We start from the raw sequence: 25,587 nt of genomic DNA, 5'->3' as shown, positions 1-25,587 counted from the left end.
CAGCTGAATCGGAGTGTCCAGCAGCCCATGCTGTGTGTCTGCTTCCCCTACCTTGTCCCCAGGCTGGAAAGACAGAGACAATGTCTCAGCACCCCTGGGGCCTCAGGGTCTAGCACAGTGCCTGGCTCAGAGAAGGTATGAAATAAATATTTGTTGAGTGAGTGAATGAATGAATAAAAAACATGAAGGCAGGTAGGAAGTATTTCCACCAGAAAGGCCTTCTGATACTGTAGAGTCTTTTCAATCCATGTTTGGGCAAGATGCTCAGGCTCTGTGACTCCAGACTCCTTCTGAAACTGACTCAGGCACTGGACAGTAGGAATGTGACACCAGGAGGATGCTCGCTAGTGGGAGATCCAGTGTAGCCAGCAAAGGGGGCACCGGACCCAAGACCCAGACACCAGCAAGCCAAGGAATCTGTGTAAGGCCACACGAGCACTTTAGTGGAGAAGCAAAATTCAAACCTCGACTTGTGAGTCTCCAGTGCCCTTGCTGGTTCTTTCAGTTATTAATAGCGCTTACCATGACATCATGAAATGGTGTGTTTCTGTATCTGCCTGCCTGCTCAGTCATGCACTCTTCAAGGACAAAGACCGAAGCCCATTCATCAATTTGGTCCCAGGACACGGCACACAGCCTGGCCCCAGACCTGGCTGATAAATATTTGTTCACTAAATGGTAGCTAAGGGCTGGCTTCCCGTGCTCACGCCTTTCCTCTTGTGCAAGGGAACTTGCCCTCTCACACACTGTGCTTGAGACTGCAAATCAAACCATGTCCCCGGAGGGCCACTTGGCAGTACCTTCTACATTTCACAATGCACATGCCCTTTGACCCGGTAATTCCTCTTCTAGGAAAGTTACCTTACAGAAATAACCATACAAGGATACAACAACTTATGGACAAGGATGTCTATAATAGCAGTAAGCTGGAATCAGAACGTCCATCCTCAGGAGGCTGGTTACATAAACCATGGGTCGGCCAGATAATGGAAAGAAGCACATGGTGGCTGTTTACGTGCTGGTATGAAAGGTGTGCAGGCTGTGTCAGTTAAAAAAGGGCAGGGGGGCTTCCCTGGTGGTGCAGTGGTTGGGAGTCCGCCTGCCGATGCAGGGGACACGGGTTTGTGCCCCGGTCCGGGAGGATCCCACGTCCCGCGGAGCGGCTGGGCCCGTGAGCCATGGCCGCTGAGCCTGCGCGTCCGGAGCCTGTGCTCCGCAACGGGAGAGGCCACACGGGAAAGGCCCGCGTACCGCAAAAAAAAAAAAAAAAAAAGGGCAGGGAAGGACGGTGTGCCCAGTACGCTCCTGTCTGTGCTTAAAATGACGACACAGGTATTTCAAAGACTGAATATGTTTTTTAAAAATTCTAGAAGTATATAGACCTGATTGTTAAACATACTCAATAAGGGAGAGAACTGCAGAGCCTGCAAAGAAGTGGCCTGAGCTCTTGGTGGTAGGAAGGGGACAGGAAGCCTCATTGGAATTTTTGTGACCAGGTTTATAAACTAATTGAACGGGTAGATGAACAAGTCCTTTTCCTCTATGTACCCTGAGTACCTTTTCCGTGGGGATCAAGGCACAAAGCGTCACAGCTTCTGCGGTCACAGACCCTCATGGGCTGTGGGCTCCAAGAGGACAGTGATAAGAAGAGGTGCACGGTCCAAGCACTGAGAGTTTGGCACGTACCCCATACTTGACAGGCATGATCACACTTAACCCCCAGATCAGAAAACTGAGTCTCAGAAAGGTGAAGTGACTTGCTCAGGGTCACCCAGCTGCTAAATGGGAGAATGAACCCAGCTCTGCCAGACCTGAAGCTAGCAGGCATGAATCCTGCTGCCTGGCTGCTCTCTCCTCTTCTCCAGCGATGTGGACAGCCAGACTCAAGAAGGCATCTGCAGCTTGGACAACCTAAGCTAGAGGCAGAGCCAGCCGGGGTGCAGGGATCCCCAAGGTCATCCCCTGACATGATAATGACCTGCCCTGGGAAGCAGTGGTGGACTCCAAAATGACTGCCCGGCCCCAGGGCCCTGCTCAGGGGACAGTCCCTGGGGAGGGTCCCTCTCCCACACCAAGCACTGGAGAGGCCCACCTCTTGCAAGCTATGAAACTTCAGACAAGTCACTTCACCTCTCTGAGTCCATTTTCTCATCTGGAAAATGTGGGTAGAGACTTCCTGCTTGCAAAGTGCTTTTGGTTTGTTTTTATATTTTTTAAAATAAACTTTATTGTGGAATAATAATAGACGCAAAGATAGTACAGAGAGTTCCCATCCGCCCTTCGCCCAGCTTCCCCTTATGTTAACATCTTACATAACCCTGGTATGTTTGTCAAAATGAAGAAGTTAACATTGTCCAATACTGTTAACTATGCTACAGACTTATTAGATCACTGATTTCTCCACTAGTGCCTGTTTTCTGTTCCGGGACCAGACCTGGTATCCCATTTTGCGTTTAGTCATCATGTCCTTAGTCTCGAATCTGTGACGGTTCCTCAGTCTTTTCTTGGTTTTCAAGACCTTGCCACTTTCAGAGTCTTGGCCAGGTGTCCTGTAGAGGGTCCCCCAGGCTGGGGCTGTCTGCTGCTTTCCCATGATTAGACTGGGTGTGGTTCTGGGGGAAGATCCCACGGAGGTGAGGTACCCTTCCCATCAAATCCCATGGCAGGCAGCGGGCACGTGACATCTACGTGACCTCTTCCTCACTGGTTGATGCTAACCTTTCACTCGGTGACGGGGCAGGCTCTGGATGTCTCCACCATAGTTACTACTTCCTTTCCATTCTCTCCTCTTTAATAGTGAGTCACTAGCCCACACTCCAGGAGAGGAGAGTTGAGCTGTACCTCTCAGAGGGGGATATATTCATAAATATTATTTGGAATTCCTCTATAAGGAAGGTTCATCCCTTCCCTCCCATTTATTTAGATCAGTATGGACTCCTGGACCTTTTTCTTAATTCTTTGGGTAACAAGCCAATAATGCCATTATTTATTGTGTTACTCCGATTGACCTGTGTTTTCTTTGCCCTCTTTCAGGCTGGCTCCTGTGGCCTGCTGACACACCTCCACCCCTTTCTTTTCCTCCGGGCATTTTTTTGCTTTCTGGCACAAGGTGTCCCAGGCTTATTTTGTACAATTCCTGCCCCAGCCCTGCAATCAGTCATTTCTCCCAGGAGTCCTGGGTCCTTTTAGTAGAAGACTGGCATTCAGAAACCAAAATCTGAGTGAGAGGATTATTTTTTTTTAATGGATAGAAACATCCTTATGTCAAAAAGTCAAATAGTCTAAAAGGTGTGAAGAGAAAAGTCAGTCTCCCTGCAACCCGTGAGCCCTCGTTTCCCCACCCAAGGACAGCTACTCTTTTTTTTTTTTTTTTTTTTAAATTAATTTATTTTTGGCTTCGTTGCTGACATGGGCTTTCTCTAGTTGTGGCAAGCAGGGGCTATTCTTCGTTGAGGTGCGCGGGCTTCTCATTGCGGTGGCTTCTCTTGTTTTTTTTTTTTTTTTTTTTTTTTTTTTTTTTTTTTTTTGCGGTATGCGGGCCTCTCACTGTCGTGGCCTCTCCCGTTGCGGAGCACAGGCTCCGGACGCGTAGGCTCAGCGGCCATGGCTCACGGGCTCAGTCGCTCCGCGGCATGTGGGATCTTCCCGGACCAGGGCACGAACCCGTGTCTCCCGCATCGGCAGGCGGATTCTCAACCACTGCGCCACCAGGGAAGCCCCAGCAGTGGCTTCTCTTGTTGTGGAGCACGGGCTCTAGGCACGCGGGCTTCAGTAGTTGTGGCGCACGGGCTTAGTTGCTCCGCAGAATGTGGGATCTTCCCAGACCAGGGGTCAAACCCGTGTCCCCTGCACTGGCAGGCGGATTCTTAACCACTGCGCCACCAGGGAAGTCCCTGGGGCAGCTTACTCTTGATGATTGATTTCTGGTGTCTCCTTTCAGAAACAGGTGATGCTATACCTTACAGCGTTACAGTGAGGACAGAGAAGAGGTGAGGGACTAGAGGCAGGGCCCAGCAAGATGCCCATCATTTCTTCCCTCCTCCTGTCTCTCTGTCTTCCCTCCCTGGCCTAGCATTTCTGCAGAGGGCGGGCAGGCACAGGTACGGGGGGTGGGGAGAGGGTCGGGAGCAATGGGGAGAAGGGGGCTACTCACTAATGGCCCCGGTGTACGTCGGCTGTGTGAGGTCCTTGGGCACCTTCCTGTAGATGTCAAACCTGTGGAGAGCAAAGGGGACGGGGTGAGGTGGACGCAAAGGGCAGGTGTCAGGCAGAGGGGGAAATGGTGCTGGCTGGTGGGCCCAGCAGCCGCCATTCTTCCCTGAACCAGCTCCTCCAAGAGGCCTAAAGGACGTCCCCTGCCCCCCATGGGATCCTGGCTCCCACACCACCCTTGTCACACTGCCTCACTACTTACCACCCCCTGAGACAGATGGCCTGGACCCCTCATCTGATTCTGGTTCTTGGTTGGTCTTGCCCCCAATAGAATGTAAGCTCCCTGAGGGCAGGGACCTTGTTAAGTGTTGTCCCCTGCCGTGTCCCCAGACCCTTGCTTGGGCCTGGGGCACAATAGGCCCCTAGTAAGCACTGGGGGAATGAACTGAACCTGGGCGTTGGCTTTGTCTGACGCTGAAGGGAACGGGCAAGTGCAGTCTTTCCTGAGCTCTCTGAAGGCGCTGCATTCTTGCCTGGCGTCACCTCTCCTCCCCCTCTTCCCTTTCCTGCCTCTACCTCCTCTTGTTCCCACTCCCCGCTTCCCCAGCTTCTGCAGCCTTCTTCTTGGAGAGTCTCCTGAACTCCAAGGCAGGAGGTTAACGGAAAATCCTGCTTGGGGCTGACATCGGCTCGTGACAGCCCTGACTCCAGCTCACGTGGGTTTCTGCCCAGACACAGAGCAGATGACTTTTTTTCATATGGATCCCACCAGAGCAGATGGGGTGGTGGGGTGGTGGTGGAAGAACTGGGGGCTTTGGAGTCAGGCAGACACGGGTGTAATTCTGGCCAGCTGTTTTAAGGGGTTAGGCCCTAGAATCAGGCTTCCCTGGGTTCAAATCTTGGCTGGTCTTCTTCCTTGCTGTGTGATGTCAGGCAAACGATGTCACCTCTCAGCCTCAGTTTCCTTTTCTGTACTACTATGAGACCCCGCCAGGCCCCTGAGTAACGGAAAGAAACGTCAGCGGAAGAGCTGACACAGAGCGTTCCCAGGCACTTGGCTTCTTCCCCTTCACTTGATGAGCAAGCAGCTCTAAGTCCACAGCCCTTTCCCAGCTCTCTGGTGAAGAGGTTGGCGACTCCGCCCTCCAGGGGTGATGGGCTGGCGGATGGCTCCTCTTGGGTGATTGGGAAACAACAAGGTTAGTGCCCCAATGCAATGACTTGGAGATCTTGCATAAGATCTTGCATAAGACCTGATACCTGACTCCTGCGCATTCACTCTAATTACACGTGAAAGGTGCTTGGTTCCTCAAGACCTCAGAGGAGAAAAGATTCCTATAGGCTGCAGAGCTAAAAGGCATCACTTTCTCTCCCACCTGCTCAGCCACCAGTCTCCTGTGCTTAGGCACTAAAAACTGGGGCTGGGAGCGTGGTCAGGAGGGGTGGGGGCCTCATGTGACTCAACTATCCATACCTACTCACCTCCCTTATTCTGAAAATGCTGCCCACTTTACCTGTGGGAGGCATATTAGAGGAGAGAGTATGTACTGGCGAGTTAGCCTGCCTGGGCTTAAATGTGACCCCACCACTGTGTGACCTTGGGAGCGTCACTGAACCTCTCTGTGCCTCAGCTCCTCTGTCTGCAAAATGGGGGCAACAACAGTAACTATCTCACTGCATAGGGATTAGAACCAAATGACTTAGTGCATATAAAGCACTTAGAACCTTTCCTGGCACCCAAAGGTACTATAACAGTATTTGCTGTTACTATGATGAATGTTTATTCGGCTGACATTTTTGAGCACCTACTATGTGCTAGCCCTCTTTTAGGTACTAGAGACATGGAGATAAAGTCAGCCCTCAGCTCTGTGTACCTGCAGTTTAGCAGCAAAGACAAAGAGGGAATCAAAAGGAGATCGCAGTGGTGCCCCGCCATGGGGTTTGCTGGAGGTGCCAGATGAACCTGGAAAGGGCACCTGGGGTCATCCTGAAGCTTCCAGAAAGAGCTGATGTCTGAGCAGGAGGATGGGAGAAAGGGTAGGTACAAGCAGAGACTGGTCCAGGCAGTAAGAACAGCAAAAGCAGAAACGAAGAAGAGGACGGAGCCTGACGTGCTGGAAGGCTAAGTTTACCTGCCTGTGGTGCTAGGACGGGAATGGAGGGAGTGGATGCTGGAGAGGCAAGAGGGGCTTACCAGCCAGCTTCCTGGTCCAGTTAATACCTGGTTACTACCCTGGGCCCACAGCCAGAAACTGGGCCTCATTTTTTAATAAATATATGAGCCACCATTTCAAAACCGGGAGTTTTATGGGAAGTCAAAGGCTGCCCAGGGTAAGGAGCGGGGAGTGGCCTAGAGCAGAGCGTCAGAACCTGACAAGGGTGAGAGAGGGAGAGATGGGAGATGGTTGCATACAGGGGGGCTGATCAAATATATAAATACAGTGAGGATAATGGGGGCTGGGTGCCTCACTGTTGGGAAAGGGAGGTATGCATAGAGAAAGAAGTAGAATAAACCCCATGGTGTTAGAGTGGAAATGAAGGTATTGCTGTGAATTCATGGTTTTCAGCATACACAAATATAGAAATATCCATGTGTGCAGACACATCACATATACATTTATTTCCTAGCTCGTTCTATAGAGAGGGTGCAGGAACAGTGACAGCCAGACAGCAATGAGCACATATGGACCTCAAACCTTGGCTTCTAAATATCATTCTTTACTCAAAGGGATCAGCTCCTTGGAGAAATGGCTGATTCCAGGGCTGGGTAGGGAAAATGTAAGATGAATTTGGAGTATCTTCTTATGTCAGGAAGCAAGAAAGAATGATGGGACATATCCAAAGGACAAGAAGCCAGCTTAAAGGGGCTCCCACTGGCCAAAGAAGGGGCAAGGTAAGCATTAAAATCAATAATCACAGTAATAGAGTATGACCCGTTAGATAAAATAGGAAGCCAAAAATCTACATAGATGGAAGTAAAGAAATAAGTAAATCAAGTCTAATGAGGAATGGGATACTTCCATACCTTCTAAGTACCACCCCCCCCCAAATCTTTATTAATCATAAAGGGAAAAAGAGTAACTTTACAGAGGAGAAACTTGACAGACATCACTGTAATCAAGTGACCAAAGGGAGTGTCACCAGTAAGGAGACACACCATGTGCCTCCTGATATGAAGTACTGGGGAGGGTACTCCATCACTCCTGTGGGGAACTTGCTCAAGTGTACAACCTCAGATGAATTATGAGAAAACACCAAACAAATCCAAACTGAGTGTCATGCTACAAAATGACTGGTCAGCATTTGTCAAAAGTATCAAGGACACAAAGGCAAGTAAAGACTAAGGAACTCTCAGAGACTGGAGGAGACTAAAGAAATGTGACCACTAAACCCAGCAGGCTGTCCTGGATCAGAGAAAGGACATCAGTGGGACAACTGGTGGGATTTGAATAAGATCTGTAGATTAGTTAGTAGTACTGTAGAATGTTCTTTTCCTGGTTTTGAAAATGGTCTGGTTATATAAGATGTTATATAATGTTATATAACATTTAAGGAAGCCTGGGTAAAGGGCATATGGGAAGTCTTTGTATTATTTTCGCAATTTTTTGGCAAGTCTGCAATTATTTCAAAATGAAAAGTTAAGATCTTTTTTTAATTTAATGAAAAATTTTTTTAAAGCTTAAGCGGGAGATTTCATGTAAAAATCCCACCCAGCTTGCTTTCTTTGTGTATGTTTGGTCCCTATAGGCATCAGAATTTGAGATGCTGGCTTAACAAATGTTGGCCTGGTGTGCTGGGTGTCAGGCAGAGTATGTCTTTGTCAGGGGAGGGAGGGGAGATGAAGGCCGAGTTAACAAAGGTCTAAGAGAGGAGGCGAGACTTGGACAAAACTACAGGAGGCCATGGCAATCAAAGAAGGCAGGTGCTCCAGAAAGAGTGAATGACGCAAACCAAAATCACTGCCATCCCATGTGGGGTGTGTTCCCACGTATATTTGCATTTAATTCTCATCTCACAGTAACTCTGGCAGATACTGCTATCCCATTTTTCCAGGAAGAAGACTAAGGCTCAGCCATAAGCAACTTGCTCAAAGTCAGCACGTCAATTTAGCAGAGCTGGGATTCAAACCCAAGTCTCGGTCCATAGCCTATTGTCCTTCCACTGCCCTGAACTTCTGGGAATCAGTTGAGAGCTCATTTATTGGTAAACTAAAGTCTCAAGGTTTTGCTTATTTGCTTTTCTGAAGATGCTGCCCCAGAGCAGATGGGGCTCTCTTGGAAAACAGGGACTAGCGCAAAACACATTAATTCATTCAACAGGTGTTTACTAAGAACCTACTAGCAGTGTTCTATCTAGATGGTGGGAAAATGAAAGTGGTCAAGGTAGACATGGCCCCTGCCCTCATGAAACTGTCGGTCTAGCAATGCTGTTGGCTCCTTGAGAAGGGCCACCTAAACAGAATGTTCTCTGATAATGATTCCATTCCCGTGCTGCAAATCCAAGCTGGGGAGTGGTGGTAGGGTAAAGGGATAGCTGAAAAGGACCCTGGGTTCAGAGCTGACCACAAGCCAAGTGAGTCAGCAGTGAATGTCACTAAGAGAATGGGACACCGGGAGGCTGGTGAGAACCCAGGCATGTGACAGATCAGGAAGTCAGCCGTGGTCTCTGGCTCACATTAGTCAGTCCCTCACTGCTGTGATGTGGTGATGCGATTAGATGTGGCCACCCACTGTTAAGAGAATGTAGAGGAAAGGGTAAGGACAAAGGGGGAGAGGGGGAAAGATGCTTAGTGTACATCTAGTGTGTGCTGGACTCATGCTAGGCCCTGGACTGACATGTTCTCATCTAATTCTCTCAGCCAACTTGTGAGCTGGGGATTTTTATCGCATTTTACAGATGAGGCTCAGAGGCTGCCAACTAGGCTAAGCTCTCACACCTATGAAGCGTCACAGCAGGGATCTGAATCCAGGCCTAATTTACATTCTTGTTGCTTTTCCCAATGATGTGGGGATACACCAGGACCATTTGGGTGGAAAACACTTCTTAGGAAGGAAGATTAAAGAATTGGAATTGCTTGGCCTTAAATAGAGAAAGCTAAAGGATAGATTCTTTATGTTTGTCAAAAAATGCTCTTTCCCTGTCCTCCCCCTAGACTGTGAGTTTCTCACGGGAAGAACCTGGGCCTCCTTGCTGCCCAGCCCTGCCCAATCCAGACCCTTGGGGAACCGATCTGAACGAATGGGTCAGTGGATGAATCTACACAAAGATAAGGTCCACTGGCTGGCCCCATAAACAAGATGAAGATGAAATGGATGGTGGGGAAGCTGAGTGATGGGTCCTCAGGGGTTTCTTGTACTGTATTTAGACATGTTCACTTACAAAAAAGGCAAAATGGGCTTAAATGAAAGAAAGAAAACAATCAACTGGACTTAAGAAAGACTGAGCGAGATGCCAGAAGAATGGGAGCAGTGCCCAGAGCCAGGTGGACCATTTGTTTGTCACCTGTTGGAACAGAACCCAAATGAAGAGACCCCAGGGGACCTCCCGCCTTCACCACGCTCTGCTGTTGGGTCTAGAAGGTGTTCTGAAATCACTGTGTCCAACCCATTCATTTTACAGAAGAGAAAACAGAAGCCCCAAGAAGGAGTGACTCACCCAATTCAAGGTATAATTAAACTCAGAATATTTAAAACAAACACAAGCCAATAAAAAGCTTGTGAAATCCTTGTTATCTCATGCTCTTGAAATGTCATATGCTACTGACTTTCAACCAGGTGCAATCTGGGTCCCCCGGGGGACATTTGGCGATGTCTGGAGATATTTTTGGTTGTCACCCCGGGGAGTGGGTGGTACCCAGCAGATAGAAAGCCAGGGAAGTGAATGCATCCTTCAATCCTACAAAGCACAGCCCCCTACAACAAAGGATACCAGCCCCAAATGTCCGTGGCACTAAAGTTGAGAAACCCTGTTACAGGCAGAGAAAACCTTCCCACGCGGGAGCTCATTTTCCCACTGAGCCTATGTTCTCTCCGCAGAGACGTCTCCAGTTGCCTCTGCTCCGTCTGGGTGAAGTCATGGCCATGGCCTTGATCGCCCCTGCAGTCTTTCCCAGTCCTTTTCCACTCTGTGCCCGAGAAGGCACACTTGGAGAGAACTGGGCAAAGGAACCCCCAGGGAAAAAATAAAGTCCACCTGAATTTGTGACTTCTTATAAAGGTGCAGTAAGTACACGTGTCACTATTTGAATCAAAAAGGTGCTCAATCTGTGCCTCTAACTTCATCATAACTTAGGATCAAACAAATTCCTTAGGATAAAATATATGTCAACCTCAGAACTAGAAGTCGATGAGAATATAGGATTTACTTAACAGAAATTCACTGTACAGGTCACATCAAGCCTACAGGGCGAGGGACGGCTGCTTAACCTCACCCAAAATAAACACGCATAAGTCTCCTGCTCCCAAGCAAGGAAACTGCCGCTGGAAATCTCTGACTAATGGATTTCTTCTGTAATTTCTTTTCATAGCAGAATGCCTCAGCTCTTGCTATTTTAACTTTTGCTGCTTGGGACCTCACTTCTCCCCTGCTCTTGAAGACAAATCTCAGATCGCCCTGTGGTTCGCCGTGTGTGGGCGGCCACCAGGCAGGCGCTCGTGATGTCACTGTTTCCACGGCCTAATGAAATTAGATGCCATTTAGAAGCAAGTCATTGGAAGTGGTGGGTCACTCATCCCCGAAATAGTCAGTGAGGCTTTAGTTGGTTCTTTGGCCTGCTCACCCCTGCCCACCAGCCTGTCAGAGCCCTGGGTGTCAAGCCCAGGGAGTTGGGTGAAAAATGTGCTTGTTGGTTCACTTACTCATCTCTTCCACCTTACTGAGAACCACTGGTGTGTGTGCACATGCACGTGTGTTGAAGGGCACACAGAGGTAAACAAATGGACGCACCAGAGCCTAACATGGCTGGGAGAGAACCGTGCAAGCACCAATTCTAATCAGCCCCAGAATCACTCTCACTGCCCCCAAATCCTGTCCTTGACCTTCAAACTACTACTGTGAGCTCACACACCACTCCTCCCTCTGTCAGAAGGATGGGGAAAACATCTGTTTCCAGCCCAGATGGAGGAGCTTAGAGGGGGGAATAATAATAACAATAGCAATCACAGCTACACGGCTACTGTCACCACCGCCACCGTGAGGCACCATGGTGCACCCGGGCTTGGACTTGGACTGTCCATTCATTAGCTCACATCCTCGGTACAGCCCTGTTCAGTGGATACCAGCATTCTCCCCATCTCACTTGCCCAAGATTCAGGGCCAGGATTCGAACTGCTGCAGCCTGGCCTCAGGACCTCTGCTCTGTCCACTGTACCCCATGCCTGCCTGGGACAGGGAGACAGGCTGGGAGCGGGAGGGGTAGAGGCCTGTATCTGTGGGAGGGCTGGGTGATGATGCTCTGTGTACACAGTACTAACACACACACAGTTCTCTCTCCAGCCCATCCCCTGTGGCTCTCTCCCTGAATCTCGGTGCCCTTGTGAAGGTCGCTCGTCTACAGGGTGACCTCCCAGCTTCTATCGCCTCCACCTGTGACCTCTCCTGTCTCAGAATACCCTCTCTGACCACAAAGCCCTGGCCAAAGGGAAAGAGGAGTAAATTTGACTGCTGAGCTTCCAGAACGCCCCTCTCAAGGCAGGCTTCCCCACCTTCCTGGGCGCTGTGAACGTATACATTCCTGGCACAGCTCCGAGACGGCTGCAGGGTCTTCCGCTCTTGCTGGGCTGGGACAGTCAGATTTGTTCTTGAATCCACTGTGGGTCGTGCAGGGCTTGGCCCATTAACGGTATTCAGTAAATTCCAGGTGAAAATATAAAATGACGTAGGCACAGGGCTATTACTCACCGCTGCACCAGCTGTAACAGCAAACAACTGGAGGCCATCCAAATGTCCATCCAGGGGGACCAGTTAATAAACTACAGACCATCCATAAAGTGGAGGATGATGCAGCTATAAAGAGGAATGAGGAAGGTATCGATAGAGTAAGAGAAAAAAGCAAACTGTGGAACACTGTGTTCTGTTAAATTTTGTATGTGTGTGTTTGGGGTGGGGAGCAGCTGGAGGTAGTGATAAAAATAAATCTCCATCCTTGTTTATATCTTTAAAAAGAAACAATAGAAGGTGTAACCAAAGGCTAACACAAATGGTTACTTCTATTATTCTTAGGAGATGCATAAAAATATTAAATATTTAGGGATAAATTTGACAAAAGAAGTGCAAGACCCATATACTGAATACAATAAAACATTGCTGAGGGAAATTAAAGAAGACCTAAGTAAATAGAGAAATACACTGTGTTAATGGGTCAGAAGACTCAATATTGTGAAGATGACATTGATCTGTAGATTCAACTCAATTCCAACCAAAACTCCAGCAGGCATTTTTGTAGGATTTGGCAAGCTAATTCTAAGATTCATATGGAAATGCACAGGACTTAGAAGAACCAAAACAACTTTGAAAAAGAACAAAGTTGGATCTGACTTCAAGACTTCCTATAAACCTTATAGAAGAAAACATAGGAGAAAATCTTAGTGTTCTTAGGTTAGGCAAAGACTTTAGATAAGACACCAAAAGCATGATCCATAAAAGAAAAAAATCATAAATAAGGCCTCATCAAGATGAAAAGCTTCCATTCTTCAAAAGGCATTGTTAAAAGAATGAAAAGACAAGCCACATACTAGGAAAAATATATGTGAATCACATGTCTGTCAAAAGATTTATATTCAATATAAAGAACTCAAAACTCAGGAATAAGAAAACAAACGACCCATTAAAAAGTGGGCAAGGGCTTCCCTGGTGGCGCAGTGGTTGAGAGTCTGCCTGCCGATGCAGGGGACACGGGTTCGTGCCCCGGTGCGGGAAGATCCCACATGCCGCGGAGCGGCTGGGCCCGTGAGCCATGGCCGCTGAGCCTGCGCATCTGGAGCCTGTGCTCCACAACGGGAGAGGCCACAACAGTGAGAGGCCCGCATACCGCAAAAAAAAAAAAAAAAAAAAAAGTAGGCAAAAGATTTGAACAGGCATTTCACCAAAGATTCACTGATGGTGAATAACCACATGAAATGATGCTAATATCAGAGTCATTGGGGAAATGCAAATTAAAACCACAGAGATACTATTAGAATGGCTAAAATTATAAAGACTGGTCACACCAAGTGTTGGTGAGGATATGGAGCAACTGGAACTCTCAGACATTGCTGGTGGAATGTAAAGTAGTATAACCATTATGGAATAGAGTTTGGCGGTTTCTGAAAATGTTAAATATACGCTTACCATATGATCCAGGCAGTCACCCAAGAGAAATGAAAGTATTTTCCCATACAAAGACATGTATATGAATATTCATGGAAGCTTAATTTGTAATAGTCACAAACTGGAAACAACCCAAATATCTATCAACAGGCAAATGGACAGATGGCATATCCACAAAACAGAATATTACTCAACAGTAAAAAGGAATGAAGTATTGACAGGAGTAACATGGATGATTCTCAAAATAATTACGCTGAATGCAAGCCAATACAGTATGATTCCATCTACATAAAATTCTAGAAAGTATAAACTAACCTAGGGTGACAGCAGATCATTGGTTGCCCAGGGAGGGAAGAAGGGAGAGACTTGAGGAAACTCAGGGGGGTGATGAATATGTTCATTATTTTGTGATGGTGGTTTCATGGGTGTATACATATGTCAAATTTCTCAAAGTGTACACTTTAAGTATGTGAAATTTATTGTATGTCAATTATACCTCAATAAAACTGCTGGAAAAAAACTTTTTCATGATAGCCACGAATGAAACACATCAAATACATTAAGCAATCTATGAGTTCATAATGGCACTTCATAAAACAAAACCAAAAAAAAGCCTCTTTGGATACCTTTGAAGATGCTAAGCCATTATTTTGAAAATTGGTAAATAAAGAAAGCATTTACTCTGATTTTTTTTTGGTATACACAATGTATATCTAGGTAACCAAATAGCTGATGAGGACAAAGTCCTATTTTACAGAATAATTTCAAAGTATAATGTGGAAGGACTAATAGAATTAGGAAAATCATCATTGTGCATTCTCTGATGAAATACTGGACTTAGGCATTTATCAGCAAGGATGGGAAGTTTCACAACAGATGCGTCAGGCTGCTGCCACCTGAACCCAGTGACCGATCTTAGCATCTCAAAGGGAAGACAGCAAGTTATTCTGTACCCCTCTCAGTGTGATGCAGTAGGAAGTACACAGCACACTTCTTAATGACTGGCCTAGAATAACCTCACATTTCACCTTCCATTTGATCCTTATCCCACAGCAGCTTGATGCCAGGCCCCCCTCACCCACTCTTTCTTCGTGCTATAGCTAAGATCACCCAAGAGTCCCTAAGGGTCTGATGCCATTGGCTCTCCTCAGTACTGCCTCTGCACCAATCCTGCTGACTGTCCCTTCCTTCTTAGAGCTCTCTCTTCTCTTGGCTGCCTAAAGTACCATGGCATCCTCACTCTTCAGCATCTTCTGGGTCTGTTCCTTTTCCTCCTCCTGCCCCTGATATCTTCGTATACCCCCCAAGGGTCTGTGTTCAGGCCCCTTCTCTTTTAACTCCCACCCCCAACTTATCTATGCCTTAATTTACTGTGCCCAGTTCCAGAGAGACAGGAGAAAGTCAACAAGACAAAATTAGTCCCTGTCCTCAAGGCGCTCACACAGTAATGCCCAAGGAGCATCCTCATTCCTAAAGGCATCATACCTGCCCTTCACACTTGACAGGTCCAGAACAAAACTCAACAGTACCTCACAGAAAACCTGCTCCCAAAACAATGAGGTAGGAGGAATCACAGGGATTATGGAATCCAAATGTGCACATCTGCAGATAGTTAAAGTGAAACATGGCAAGGGCAGCAACATCTTGTGTTGGAGATAAGGATCTCTGATTCTTTCAAAGTCACAGCCTGTGTCCTCCTGGGGTTCCCAAATGTCTGAGAAGTGGTGAGATGTGCTGTTCTTGGCCACCATGATGAGCAAGAAAGTAAAATAGCTGATCAGGAAGATAACTATCCAGGCAATTCTCAGAAAGTGTTTTAGATGGTCTATCGGTAAAAAGATGGAGGCCTCACTGGACTGGACAACGCCCTTACCTGTTACCTGGACCCAGGCTCATGGGGGAGAACGAAGCTGACACACAGCAGGGAGGGGGCACTAGTCTTAATATTTTTTTTTTTTTTTTTTTTTTTTTGCGGTATGCGGGCCTCTCACTGTTGTGGCCTCTCCCATTGCGGAGCACAGGCTGCGGACGCGCAGGCTCAGCGGCCATGGCTCACGGGCCCAGCCGCTCCGCGGCATGTGGGATCTTCCCGGACCAGGGCACGAACCCGTGTCTCCTGCATCGGCAGGCGGATTCTCAACCACTGCGCCACCAGGGAAGCCCTAGTCTTACTATTTACAGTTAGTTGCATTAGCTCTAAATTCTTATGCAATCTGTTCCTTGAACAGTCAAGCAAGCATGCTTTCACCTCAGGCCCTTTGCCCTTGCATTCTCTGTATCTGGAATGATTTCCCCTCAGATCTCTTCCTGTCTTGCTCTTTCACTTCTTTTAGGTCTATATTCAAATGTCACCTCCTCAAAGACCTGTCCTGGCTACCAGCTAAAACACACCACTCTCCATCTCCTTACTCTGCTGCCTTTTTCTTCGCAGCACTTGCGATCACTACCTTGTGTTATGTGTTTGTTCACTGTTCCACTCCATCACTAGAATATAAGTTACAGGAGAGCAGGGGCCTGCCTGCCTTTGAGTTCCACTGTATGCCCAGAGCCTAGAGAAGTGCCTGGCACACAGTAGGTCTACAGAAATACTTTGGAATGAACGAAGGAGGCAGTGTTTCTCGAAGTCTGGCCCATAGACCACTGCCTGAGAATCCACCAGGAAGCTGGTTAAGTGTGCAGATTCCAGGGCTCCGCTGCAGAATGAACTAAACCAGCATGGGGGTCTCGCATTGCCAAAAAAGTACAGTTCAGGAGATGTCAAGGCATGCAAAGACTGCTACGGTATAAGTCAAGTGTTTATTTCCAACTTCAAATTTATTTCCTAAGACTTTCTGCTTGCACCCACCTGAGTTACTACACGTCAACAGCGGGACAGGCAAGGGGACTGGTATTTCCTGGGATCCTACCCTATGGGCCAAGCACTACTCAAGTCCCTTGACCTACTTTATCCCACTGAATCCCTTCCCCCTCACTCACGAGGTACCAACAACAAACGCAGAAACCAAGACTCAGAGAGGCTTAGCCACTTGCCTAAGCTCATACAGCCAGCAAGAGGCAGGGTCAGGATCGCAGCCTGGCTCAGCCTCACCCAGAGGCTGCGCACTGACTCTCTGCGGCCTCCCCAAAGCTCCATACCAGCCTCTCGGGGCCTTGGCTGTCCGTGCTGACCTCCCTTGCCCATGCACAGCCTGGCACCAACAGCAGGCTGTGGGTGCTTGTTGAGCGAGGGGAGGAGGAAGGGTCTCACGGAGCTATGGAACTGTGGTGTAGTGCCACTGAGGCCCCAGCAGAGCACAGCTGAACGGGGGTCCCCTCACCCCTACTGTCCCCCCCACCCTGCAACAGCCCAATGAGCTCACGCTCCCCCAGAAACAGGAAAGGCCTGGGGTCGGAGCCTGAGGCTGCCAGGGCTTGGCTGGGAGTGAGGCTTCCCACTGGTCAAGGCCACAGGGAGGGAGGGCTGAGGGGGGGACAGCCGGGGCCCCCAACGTATTTCCAAATCACTGGAAACAGGACGCAGCCGCTGGCTGGCCCCACACCGGGACACAACAACATCCCGAGCTCAGACGCTATAAATGGAAATGTATTCTTAGAGGGGCAGGACCTGAGCGGGGTTTTTCAGAAGTAACCCTTCATTGGATAAAAATACAGACAGCATTTAAATGTTGAGCAGCAGGAGCTATTCCGGGGATTAGATTCTCATGCCCCTGGCTCCCCGCCAGGGCACGGCCTTCAGCAGAGATTTAAAAGGAAGAAACGATCGGTGCCGGTGTTTTAAGTTTAGGAGGAGAGAACTGGGGGAAAAGACAGCTGTGCCGAGATACCTGTGGAAGGGGCTCCCTTTGAGGGACCCCAAATGTCCTTTGACCTCCACCTGCCCATGGGATTCAGTTTTACTCTGTGCCATGAGACCACCTTTTGGACTACATCTCAGCTACCTCGAAAAGTGAAGGCTGAGTTCTGGCTAGGCCTGGGGTTAGAAGCCTAGGACAGGATTAAGATTTTAAGAGATTTGCAGGTAAGCAAAGTATAATAGAGAAAAAGCTGGAGGTGGCCCTGGTGTTACGAGGAGGGCAAGGACAGAATTTACTGAGCACCTCCCAGGAGCCAGCCTCTTGACTCATGTCATCCCATCAAATTCTCAAACCCATTAGAGATACCAAAATGATGTTCACCTCTATTTTTAAAGGAAAAGGAACTGGGGCTCACAAAAGACTGTGTAGAGGGGGTGAATCTCAGGCTGAGACCCTGAGTGCAGGAAGACAAGCAGAAATGAGGCTGGGGAAGAGGTGTGGAAGGGCGTCCCATGTAGAGCGACAACTCCGGCCAAGTTTCATGGCTCCGGAAGCCCAAGGTCACTCAATCAGCAAGTGGCAAAGCTGAGGTCTGCGTCCTCGTCTGTCTGGACATGAAATTACTGTGCCGTCCTAGGGAGCAGCTGTGTGCCTTAGGAAACAAGGTGGTTCACAAGTTAAAAGGTGAGATGTTCAGACAGTCCCATGAAAAAAGGCACGAGGAAAGGAATCAAAGGGCTCTCCTTGTTGGCCTGGGGGAGAGAGAGTTTAGTTGGTGACCGTTTTCCTTTGGGCACATCTTGGTACTTTTCAGTTGTTCTATAATAAACACGTTATAAACGGAAAAATAAAGACAGCTAGGGTCTTAGGAGACCTGTCGTGGGCTCCCCAGCCCCTGTCTCTCTATTATCTGCCTCTTTACCCCATGACCCCAACATTTTGTTCCAGAAAGGCCCGTTCTGTGCCAGCTCTGTGCCTTGGCATGCACTGTGCCCTCTGTCTGCAGCACCCCTCTCTCTCCTTCTCTGCCAGCTCATTCATTCTGTCATTACTGAGTGCTCACTATGGACCACGCACTGTTCTAGGTGCTAGGCATAGAACAGTGGTCAGACACAAAGCTCTCTGTCTTCACCTAGCTTACACCACAGTGGGGGAGACAAACAATAAATGAACTAATATATGTCAGTGCTATGAAGAAAAATAAACCAGGCTAAGGGAATAGAATGTAATGTGGGTACTGCTTTAGATGGGGTGTGAGGGCTGTCAGAGAAGGTTCATCTGACCAGATGACATGCAAAACACATATCTCATTTAAGTGAGACAGCAGCCACCTGAATGTCCAGGGAAGAGAGTTCCAGGTTGAAGGGATGGTAAGTGCAAAGGCCCCGAGGCAAGGAGCATATTTGGCAGGTTCCTCCAACAGCAAGGAGGCTGATACAGCTGCACTGGGAGGTGAGGTCAGAAGCCCCAGGTAGTTCTTTAAAACTTAGCTCACACACCCCTTCCAGGAAACAGCAAGCATCCCAAATGCATCAATGGGCCCCGACACTGATCCCCTAGCTGCTCACATCACCAAATGAGAGGCAACCAGGCATTGTGTGTCTCTGAAGGAAGTACACGCTCCCCAGTAGAAAATACCTGCTTAGGCTAGGCAGATACTAAGATGAGAGAAGTGGGCCGGTGGGGCCTGCAGCAATCGGAGGGTCCACAGCTCATTTAAGAATGGTAGAAAGCCCCCCAGTTTGGCCCATGGCTGGAACAAGGAGCCCTGGTGCGGCCTGATCAGGGAAAACCAGAAATCTGGGTCTTATGTGAAATTACCAATTTAAAAATGATGGCAACCAGTTTTTTTGTTGTTTTGGGTTTTTTTTGGTTTTGTTTTGTTTTGTTTTTGCAGTACGTGGGCCTCTCACTGTCGTGGCCTCTCCCGTTGCAGACCACAGGCTCCGGACGCGCAGGCTCAGCGGCCATGGCTCACGGGCCCAGCCGCTCTGCAGCATGTGGGATCTTCCCGGACCGGGGCACGAACTCGTGTCCCCTGTATCGGCAGGCGGTCTCTCAACCACTGCGCCACCAGGGAAGCCCTGTTTTGGGTTTTTTGTTTGTTTTTTAAATAAAACAATATGCGAATCAAAGAAAACACTTCTGTGGCTCATATCTGGCCTGAAGACTATCAGTTTGTGAACTTGGCCTTAAATCTTGAAGTATTTTTGCATCAGAATAGATGGTAGGACTGAAAAAATAGGAGAAGGCAAGAAGTCCTAAGCACTGTAAAACTAGAAGGGAACTTTGAGATCATGGAGTTCCTGTGTGGTCAAGAAGGCTTGTCTCAGGGATCAATTCTAGTGGCTGCCCAGCTGCTAAGGTTGGGACTGGACTCAGTGTGTCCGTGCTGGGATGGATTAGCAACGTCTGCCAAGGACATGGGACTGGGGGCACCAGTGACACTCTTCCTGGGTAGTCAGCAAGGCTGATTTAGTCCAGACCCATTTTAAAGGCAGAAAAACTGAGGCTCAGGAAGCAACACTGAATTGCCTAATGTCATAAGTGAGAACTACCTGTGAGTCGCACCTGGGGCTCTTCTCATGACACCAGGTGCCCCTAAATCAACCAAAGACTTATCTTAGAGAGAAGTCATCTCTGAACCAATAATGCAAGTCAATAAGAAAACCTGACTTTAACAGTGATTCATTTTATCCACAGCTCTGTAGGGACAGGACCTTTTCCAAACAGCAAGGGGGTCTGAGTCCTGACAAGGCCATCTGCGGATACTGCCCACAGCACACACACTGTCCCAACTGAGGGCCTTGAACTGGCTGAGGGGCCTGGCACCAGAGGGAGCCTGGGTGCACCTGAGCGCCGAGGCCTGCCTTGAGCTTGGCCCTCCTCCCTCGCACTCAGTGAGTCAGGGCTCTCGACTTCAGTGTGCTGGCTGCAAAATTTTCAGTTTTACTTGGCTCCTGAGCAAAACGTACTTTTCCAAAGGACGTCGATTCCACTGAGCTTGAGTTTTGCAATGCCCTGGCAGTGGCAAGCCCAGCCTCCCTGAGCACATGCTGTCCCAGGCAGTGAAGACCAAAGAATGTGGTTATCACCTCCCTCACCCTCTCCTTCCTCCTCCCCAAGTGGGAGGATCAGTCCCTCCCCTGGCAGAGCCCCTTGGAATGCCTGCCATCCCACAGGTAACCCAGCCAGGGAAGCCCTCACACTCACCCCGAATCGCATCATTGCCAGGGCTGGTGAAGAACACAGGCCAGGGGGTCAGGCTGGCAGTGGCTCAAACATCAGCAAGTATATCGTGTACCTCTTTGTTTTTTAAAAACTAGACCATCGTTTACAGCGGTTTTAGGTTCGCAGCAAAATGGAGCAGAAGGTACGGAGATTTTCCCATACATCCCCTGCACCACCACCCCCCCACCGACACACACAGCCTCCCCCATTATCAACACCCCGCACCAGAGTGGGGCATCTGTTACAACGGATGAACCTGCACTGACACGTCATTGTCACCCCAAGTCCATAGTTTACAACAGGGTTCACTCTTGGTGTTGTATACTCTATGGGTTTTAACAAATGGAAAATGACACGCATTCACCATTATAGTATCATACAGAGTAGTTTCACTGCCCTAAAACTCCTCTTGCTCTGCCTATTCATCCCTCCCCCACCTCCTACCACCCCAGGCAACCACTGTTCTTTTTACTGTCTCTATAGTAACGCCTTTTCCAGAATGTCACATAGTTAGAATTATATAGTATGTAGCCTTTTCAGCTTGGCTTCTTTCTCCCAGTAATACGCATTTAAGGATCCCCCATCTATGTCCTTTCATGGCTTGGTAGCTCATTTCTTTCTCGTACCGAATAATATTCCAGTGTCTGGATGAACAGTGTGTCCGGTTTTTCAATCCCTGAGGCGTGGATCTGCAAAGCCAGGGGCTCTACTGCCTCATGTACTAGCTGTGTGCCTTTGGACAAAATTTTCTCTGAACCTCCAGTGTTTTCACCTGTAAAATGGGAATAAAAGTACTGACGACTTCACTGGAGTGAGTGTGGGTTATATATGGAAGGCACGGATGACAGGTCACAGGAGAGACCAAGCACACGACAGATGTCAGCTGCAATTATCATCACTGCCAATTATCACCACGATGGTGTGGCTGTCACTGCCATTCGTGGGCTTACTCTTGCCTTCTCTCTGCAGAGCAGTACGAGGGGCAAGTGGAGAAAACCCTGGCTTTGGGCTCACACAGGTTGGCGTTCTAATGCTGACCCTGCTTAGGCAACTAGCTAGACCTCTCTGAACCTCGGTGGATTACATCCCCCCTTCTAGTGGGATTTTGAGAAACAAATGGGATCGCTAACTGGAATGCAGAAAGAGCCCTTAGCACCCAAAAAGCAATCACAAAAGGTTAGTTCAAAGCTATTTGGGAGAGGTCCTTGGCATTTCCTGTGAACAGCCCCATTGAGTGCATGAGGCAGAGAAGGTCAACAGTGGGTGTATTAGAGAATGGAGATGAAAGCCTGCTGGTTAGTACCAGGGCCAGGAGGAATGTCTTCAAAGCAGAGAGTATGGAGAGAGGCAAGTGCTGTCCTGCCCAGCCAGGACCCAGCGGATGTCAGCAAGGAATGGGGGCAGTAACACCTCTGCAGCTTAGCTGGCTGGCAGTCTTCTTGGTGTCAAATGACAACAGAGAGCTGAAATTCAGAGGCAGTGGCCAAGGCCAGTCAGCATTGTTCCTGCGGCTTCCGAGGGGCAGAACTAAGGACACAGCAGAAAGTTATGGGGCAGCATCCATCAAATAGCTCACATGTGCCCATCAGCGAGTTCCATGCAACTGCTGGGCCTGAACCAGGACTCCTGTGCTCTCCCATGAAATGACCTTGGCCTCTTGTCTACAGAGGGCCCCCACCCACCTGGAAGCCCACAGCCTCCCCCAACAGGACCCAGAATGGCCTGTGATGCGGCACACCTGACCATGCAGTGTCAGCAACCCTGGGAGGGAGGAACTGTCACAATGCCCACGTTCCAGGTGAGGAAGATAAAGGCAGCACTGCCAGGGAGCACTGGAGCTGGGGCTGGCTCAGACCCTTGGCTTTCAGATTCCCCGCAGTCCGGGGGCAGGCCTTGCATCTACAGAGAACACCTCATGAATGGTTTCCCAGCTCTGCTTCTGCAGATTCATTCCTTCACTCAGCATTGATTCCGCCCGCACGTGTCACTAGCACCTGCTCTGTTCCAGATGCTGAGCTAGGCCCTTGAGATACAATGCGAACCAAACAAAGGCAGTCCCTGCCTGCCTGGAGCCCGAGTCAAACAAAGCTCTGTTACAAATGTGTAGTTATAGAAGGAGATGAGTGCCAGAAAGGGAAGGGCACGGGCCTCCCTGCTCTATTGGAATTGAGGCTGGAGGGTGTATGGTCACAGAGGGTCTGGAGCCGGCCTTTCTGGGTGTGAGGCCACATTCAGCACTCGCTAGCTGTGGCCTTGGGAATTTACTCCATCTCCCTGTGCCTCAGTTTCTCAGTCTGTCAAACAGTGCTCCCTCCTTGGGTAGCTCTGAGGGGGTCCGTGTGTTAGTATGGGGAAAGTAGCTATTTAGCGCAGTGCCTGGCCCCACAACTGAGTGCTCACCGCTTTACCCGCTACTACGAGGCTGCAGGGTGTGAGGTAGAGAGGACCACAAGCACTTTCTTCTTCCCAAAGGAGAACCTCATTCTCCCCACTCAAATCCCTCCAAGGGCTGCTGCAGCAGAGGTGACACCAGTGGATCCAGGAAATCAAGTCAGAAAGTGGGGCACACTGAGGTCCCCACGGGTCCAGAATGAGATACAAGGTAGGGGATCTGGAGACCCAGGGTTACAGGTGTTTCACATGGTAAGGAGTACTCACCCCAATCCTCCTCCTGCCCCTGGGGTCTTTGTCTCCACTCTGCTCTCTTCCTGCCTCTCCCTGACTGGCCTTTCCTTCTGGACTCTGCTCCAACTCTCTTGACCTCAATAGCATGAAGCTGAGATTCTGATTTCCAGAAAGACTTGGAACATTTTAAAAATATTTTTTATCTGGGCTCAGCAATGCAAAAAAACAAAAAAAGCATGTGCACACATGTGCACACACACCCAGCATCCAGAAAGACCCATTAAGAATTTTCATACACAGGTAGTAAAGATTTACCAACATGTACATGAAGGATCAACACCATTTTGGGGAGAGAAGTTATTCCGGGATGGAGGTGGGAATGCATCAAAGATGGAAATGTGAAACGAGGAGAAGAAGAATATGAGGGCTTAAGGTGTGTTTCTTAAAATGGGGGGAAGGTATGGATTAGTCTCTATGCTATTTGATATGCCTAAAATAGTGTATGAACATTTTTTAAAAAGCTTAGAAGTATCAAAAAGAAGTCAGATGTTACAAAACAAGAAAATGAATTACTGACACACGCAACATGGGTGAATCCCATAGATGTTACACTGAATAAAAGAAGGCTGACACACACATACAGTAGGATGCTGTTTATGTGACCTTGAAGGATGGACAAAAATAATCAATGGTGAGGAAAGCCAGAAGGGTTCTCTCTTGGTTGGGGTACTGACCAGGATGGGGTACAAGGGAGTCTTCCCAAGGGCTGGGAATGTTTTCTGTCTTAATCTGGGGGTGGTGGCATGGGTGTATGTACGTAAAAAGCCACTGAGGGGTATACTTTATGGTGAGCTATACCTCAATTTTAAAATTAATTTAAAATTTAAGAAGAAAGAACATCAAATCATTGGCCAGGTTTGGGAACCCCTTGCACTAGCTTAGAGTAAAACTAAAGAGATGGTTTTTGAGTATCTTTCTATACCAACTTGATGTTTGATTCTGTCATTTATGCATTTATCCATATCTCCTCTGGGGACAATCTTGATCAAGGTACAAAGGCAGATACACAGGGGAAGTGTTCCCAAGCCCAAACGACATGCGCAACCAGGTAGCCATCCTGGTTCTGCCCTTACACGCTCTGTGACCTGGGCTAAATGACGTCCCTCTCTGAGACTCAGTAGTCTGATGAGCAAACATAGTCAGGATTAAACAAGATGGTGTTCAGCACTGTGCTGCGCACATACTAGGTACTCAAAAAAGTGGGATCTGTTACTATGGTTCATGCTGTCATCCTCTAGAGCAGTGTTTTACCAACTGCAGGTTATGACTAGGGAGTTGAGAAATCAACTTAGTGAGCTGTAACCAGCATTTTAAAAAATGCTACAATAGAATAAAAAATAGCTGTTTGCATTGCCTGTATAAAGGAAGCATTGCTATGTTGAGTTTTTACATGTTGTCCGCTGAGTTGCAATATAAAATGTATTTCTTACAAAGGGTAGATGTCAAAATGATTAAGAGCCCTGTTCTATCGAACCCCACCCAGCTCTGTGACACAGCAGATACCACCTCAACGTGATAAAGCCTGGTTCTTGGAATTAAGTAGGAACAATATAGTATGAGAATAATTCCTGTATCTCCTAGAAAGTCAGATGTTTGCTTTCTGTTTTTTTTTTTTTTTTTTAAAGCCAACATGTTCTGAAGTTGAGGGCAGATCAGGGACAGCTGGCCAGAGTAAGTGGCTTCAGATCTGGTCTCACAAAGTCAGATCTGAATCCCTGGGTCTAGAAGAAAGAGGTGGGCCAGGCAGACGGAGGGCTCACGGCCACCCAGGCTGACAGTGTGGCCAGCTGGGCCCCAGGGCCCTTGGTCTCCTGCCCCTCAGGGAGGGCTAGATGGCTCTGGAGGAGCTTCTCCCGCATGAGATGGTTTTAGGTGGAACCAGGGCAGGGCAGCAATTAACATGAATCACCCAGTGAGGGAGTTCCTCCCACTCTACTTCTCCATCAATTCTCTTGAATGAGTCTAGAAGAAAGTCTCATTTTGGTTCCAGAGGGTCTTTTAACACCTAATAATCTTACTTTTTAATAAACCGAAGAGCAGGTTTCAGGCTCAGAACCTTCTACCAGCAACAGCCCTAAGCTCGAATTTTCTTTGAAAGTCACTGCTTTGAATTTTATGGATACTTTGGGTTCACGGCAAATGACATTGGTTTTACCTTTTCTGGTTTTACCTTTTCTTTTAACTCACCTGTTCGAATTTTTAAAGTGGGTCCATATAAATAATATAGAAAGTTTATAACAGTATGGGTAGAGGTAGATATGGCAAAAGTGTGAAAGTGGCCCGGGAATGGTATAAATTTGGCAGATGCTGCTAAGGACTTCCCGAATCTGTGGCTGGTGAATCCTACCATGCCTTCGTACAGCCTGACATCAATGGGCGTCACTAAAGGACATACCCTCTGCTGATTAAGCGGTGACAG

The 25,587-nt window shown here is 48.3% G+C and overlaps 1 protein-coding gene across 2 annotated transcripts in view; it reads right to left on the bottom strand.

The window, feature by feature from the left end:
• Nucleotides 1-25,587, bottom strand: part of ERGIC1 (endoplasmic reticulum-golgi intermediate compartment 1) — a 108,150-nt gene that overhangs the window by 52,086 nt on the left and 30,477 nt on the right. For both annotated transcript variants that reach the window (XM_059061710.2, XM_059061709.2), the window contains one exon: nucleotides 4,154-4,215. In XM_059061710.2, coding sequence (XP_058917693.1) covers nucleotides 4,154-4,215 — 62 coding nt within the window. The remainder of the gene's footprint in view (nucleotides 1-4,153; nucleotides 4,216-25,587) is intronic.

This window comes from Kogia breviceps, chromosome 4 (genome assembly GCF_026419965.1).
Source record: "Kogia breviceps isolate mKogBre1 chromosome 4, mKogBre1 haplotype 1, whole genome shotgun sequence".
NCBI classification, from domain to species: Eukaryota; Metazoa; Chordata; class Mammalia; order Artiodactyla; family Physeteridae; genus Kogia; species Kogia breviceps.
Note: the sequence above shows the minus strand (reverse complement) of the source record. Positions and strands in the feature narration are given on the sequence as shown.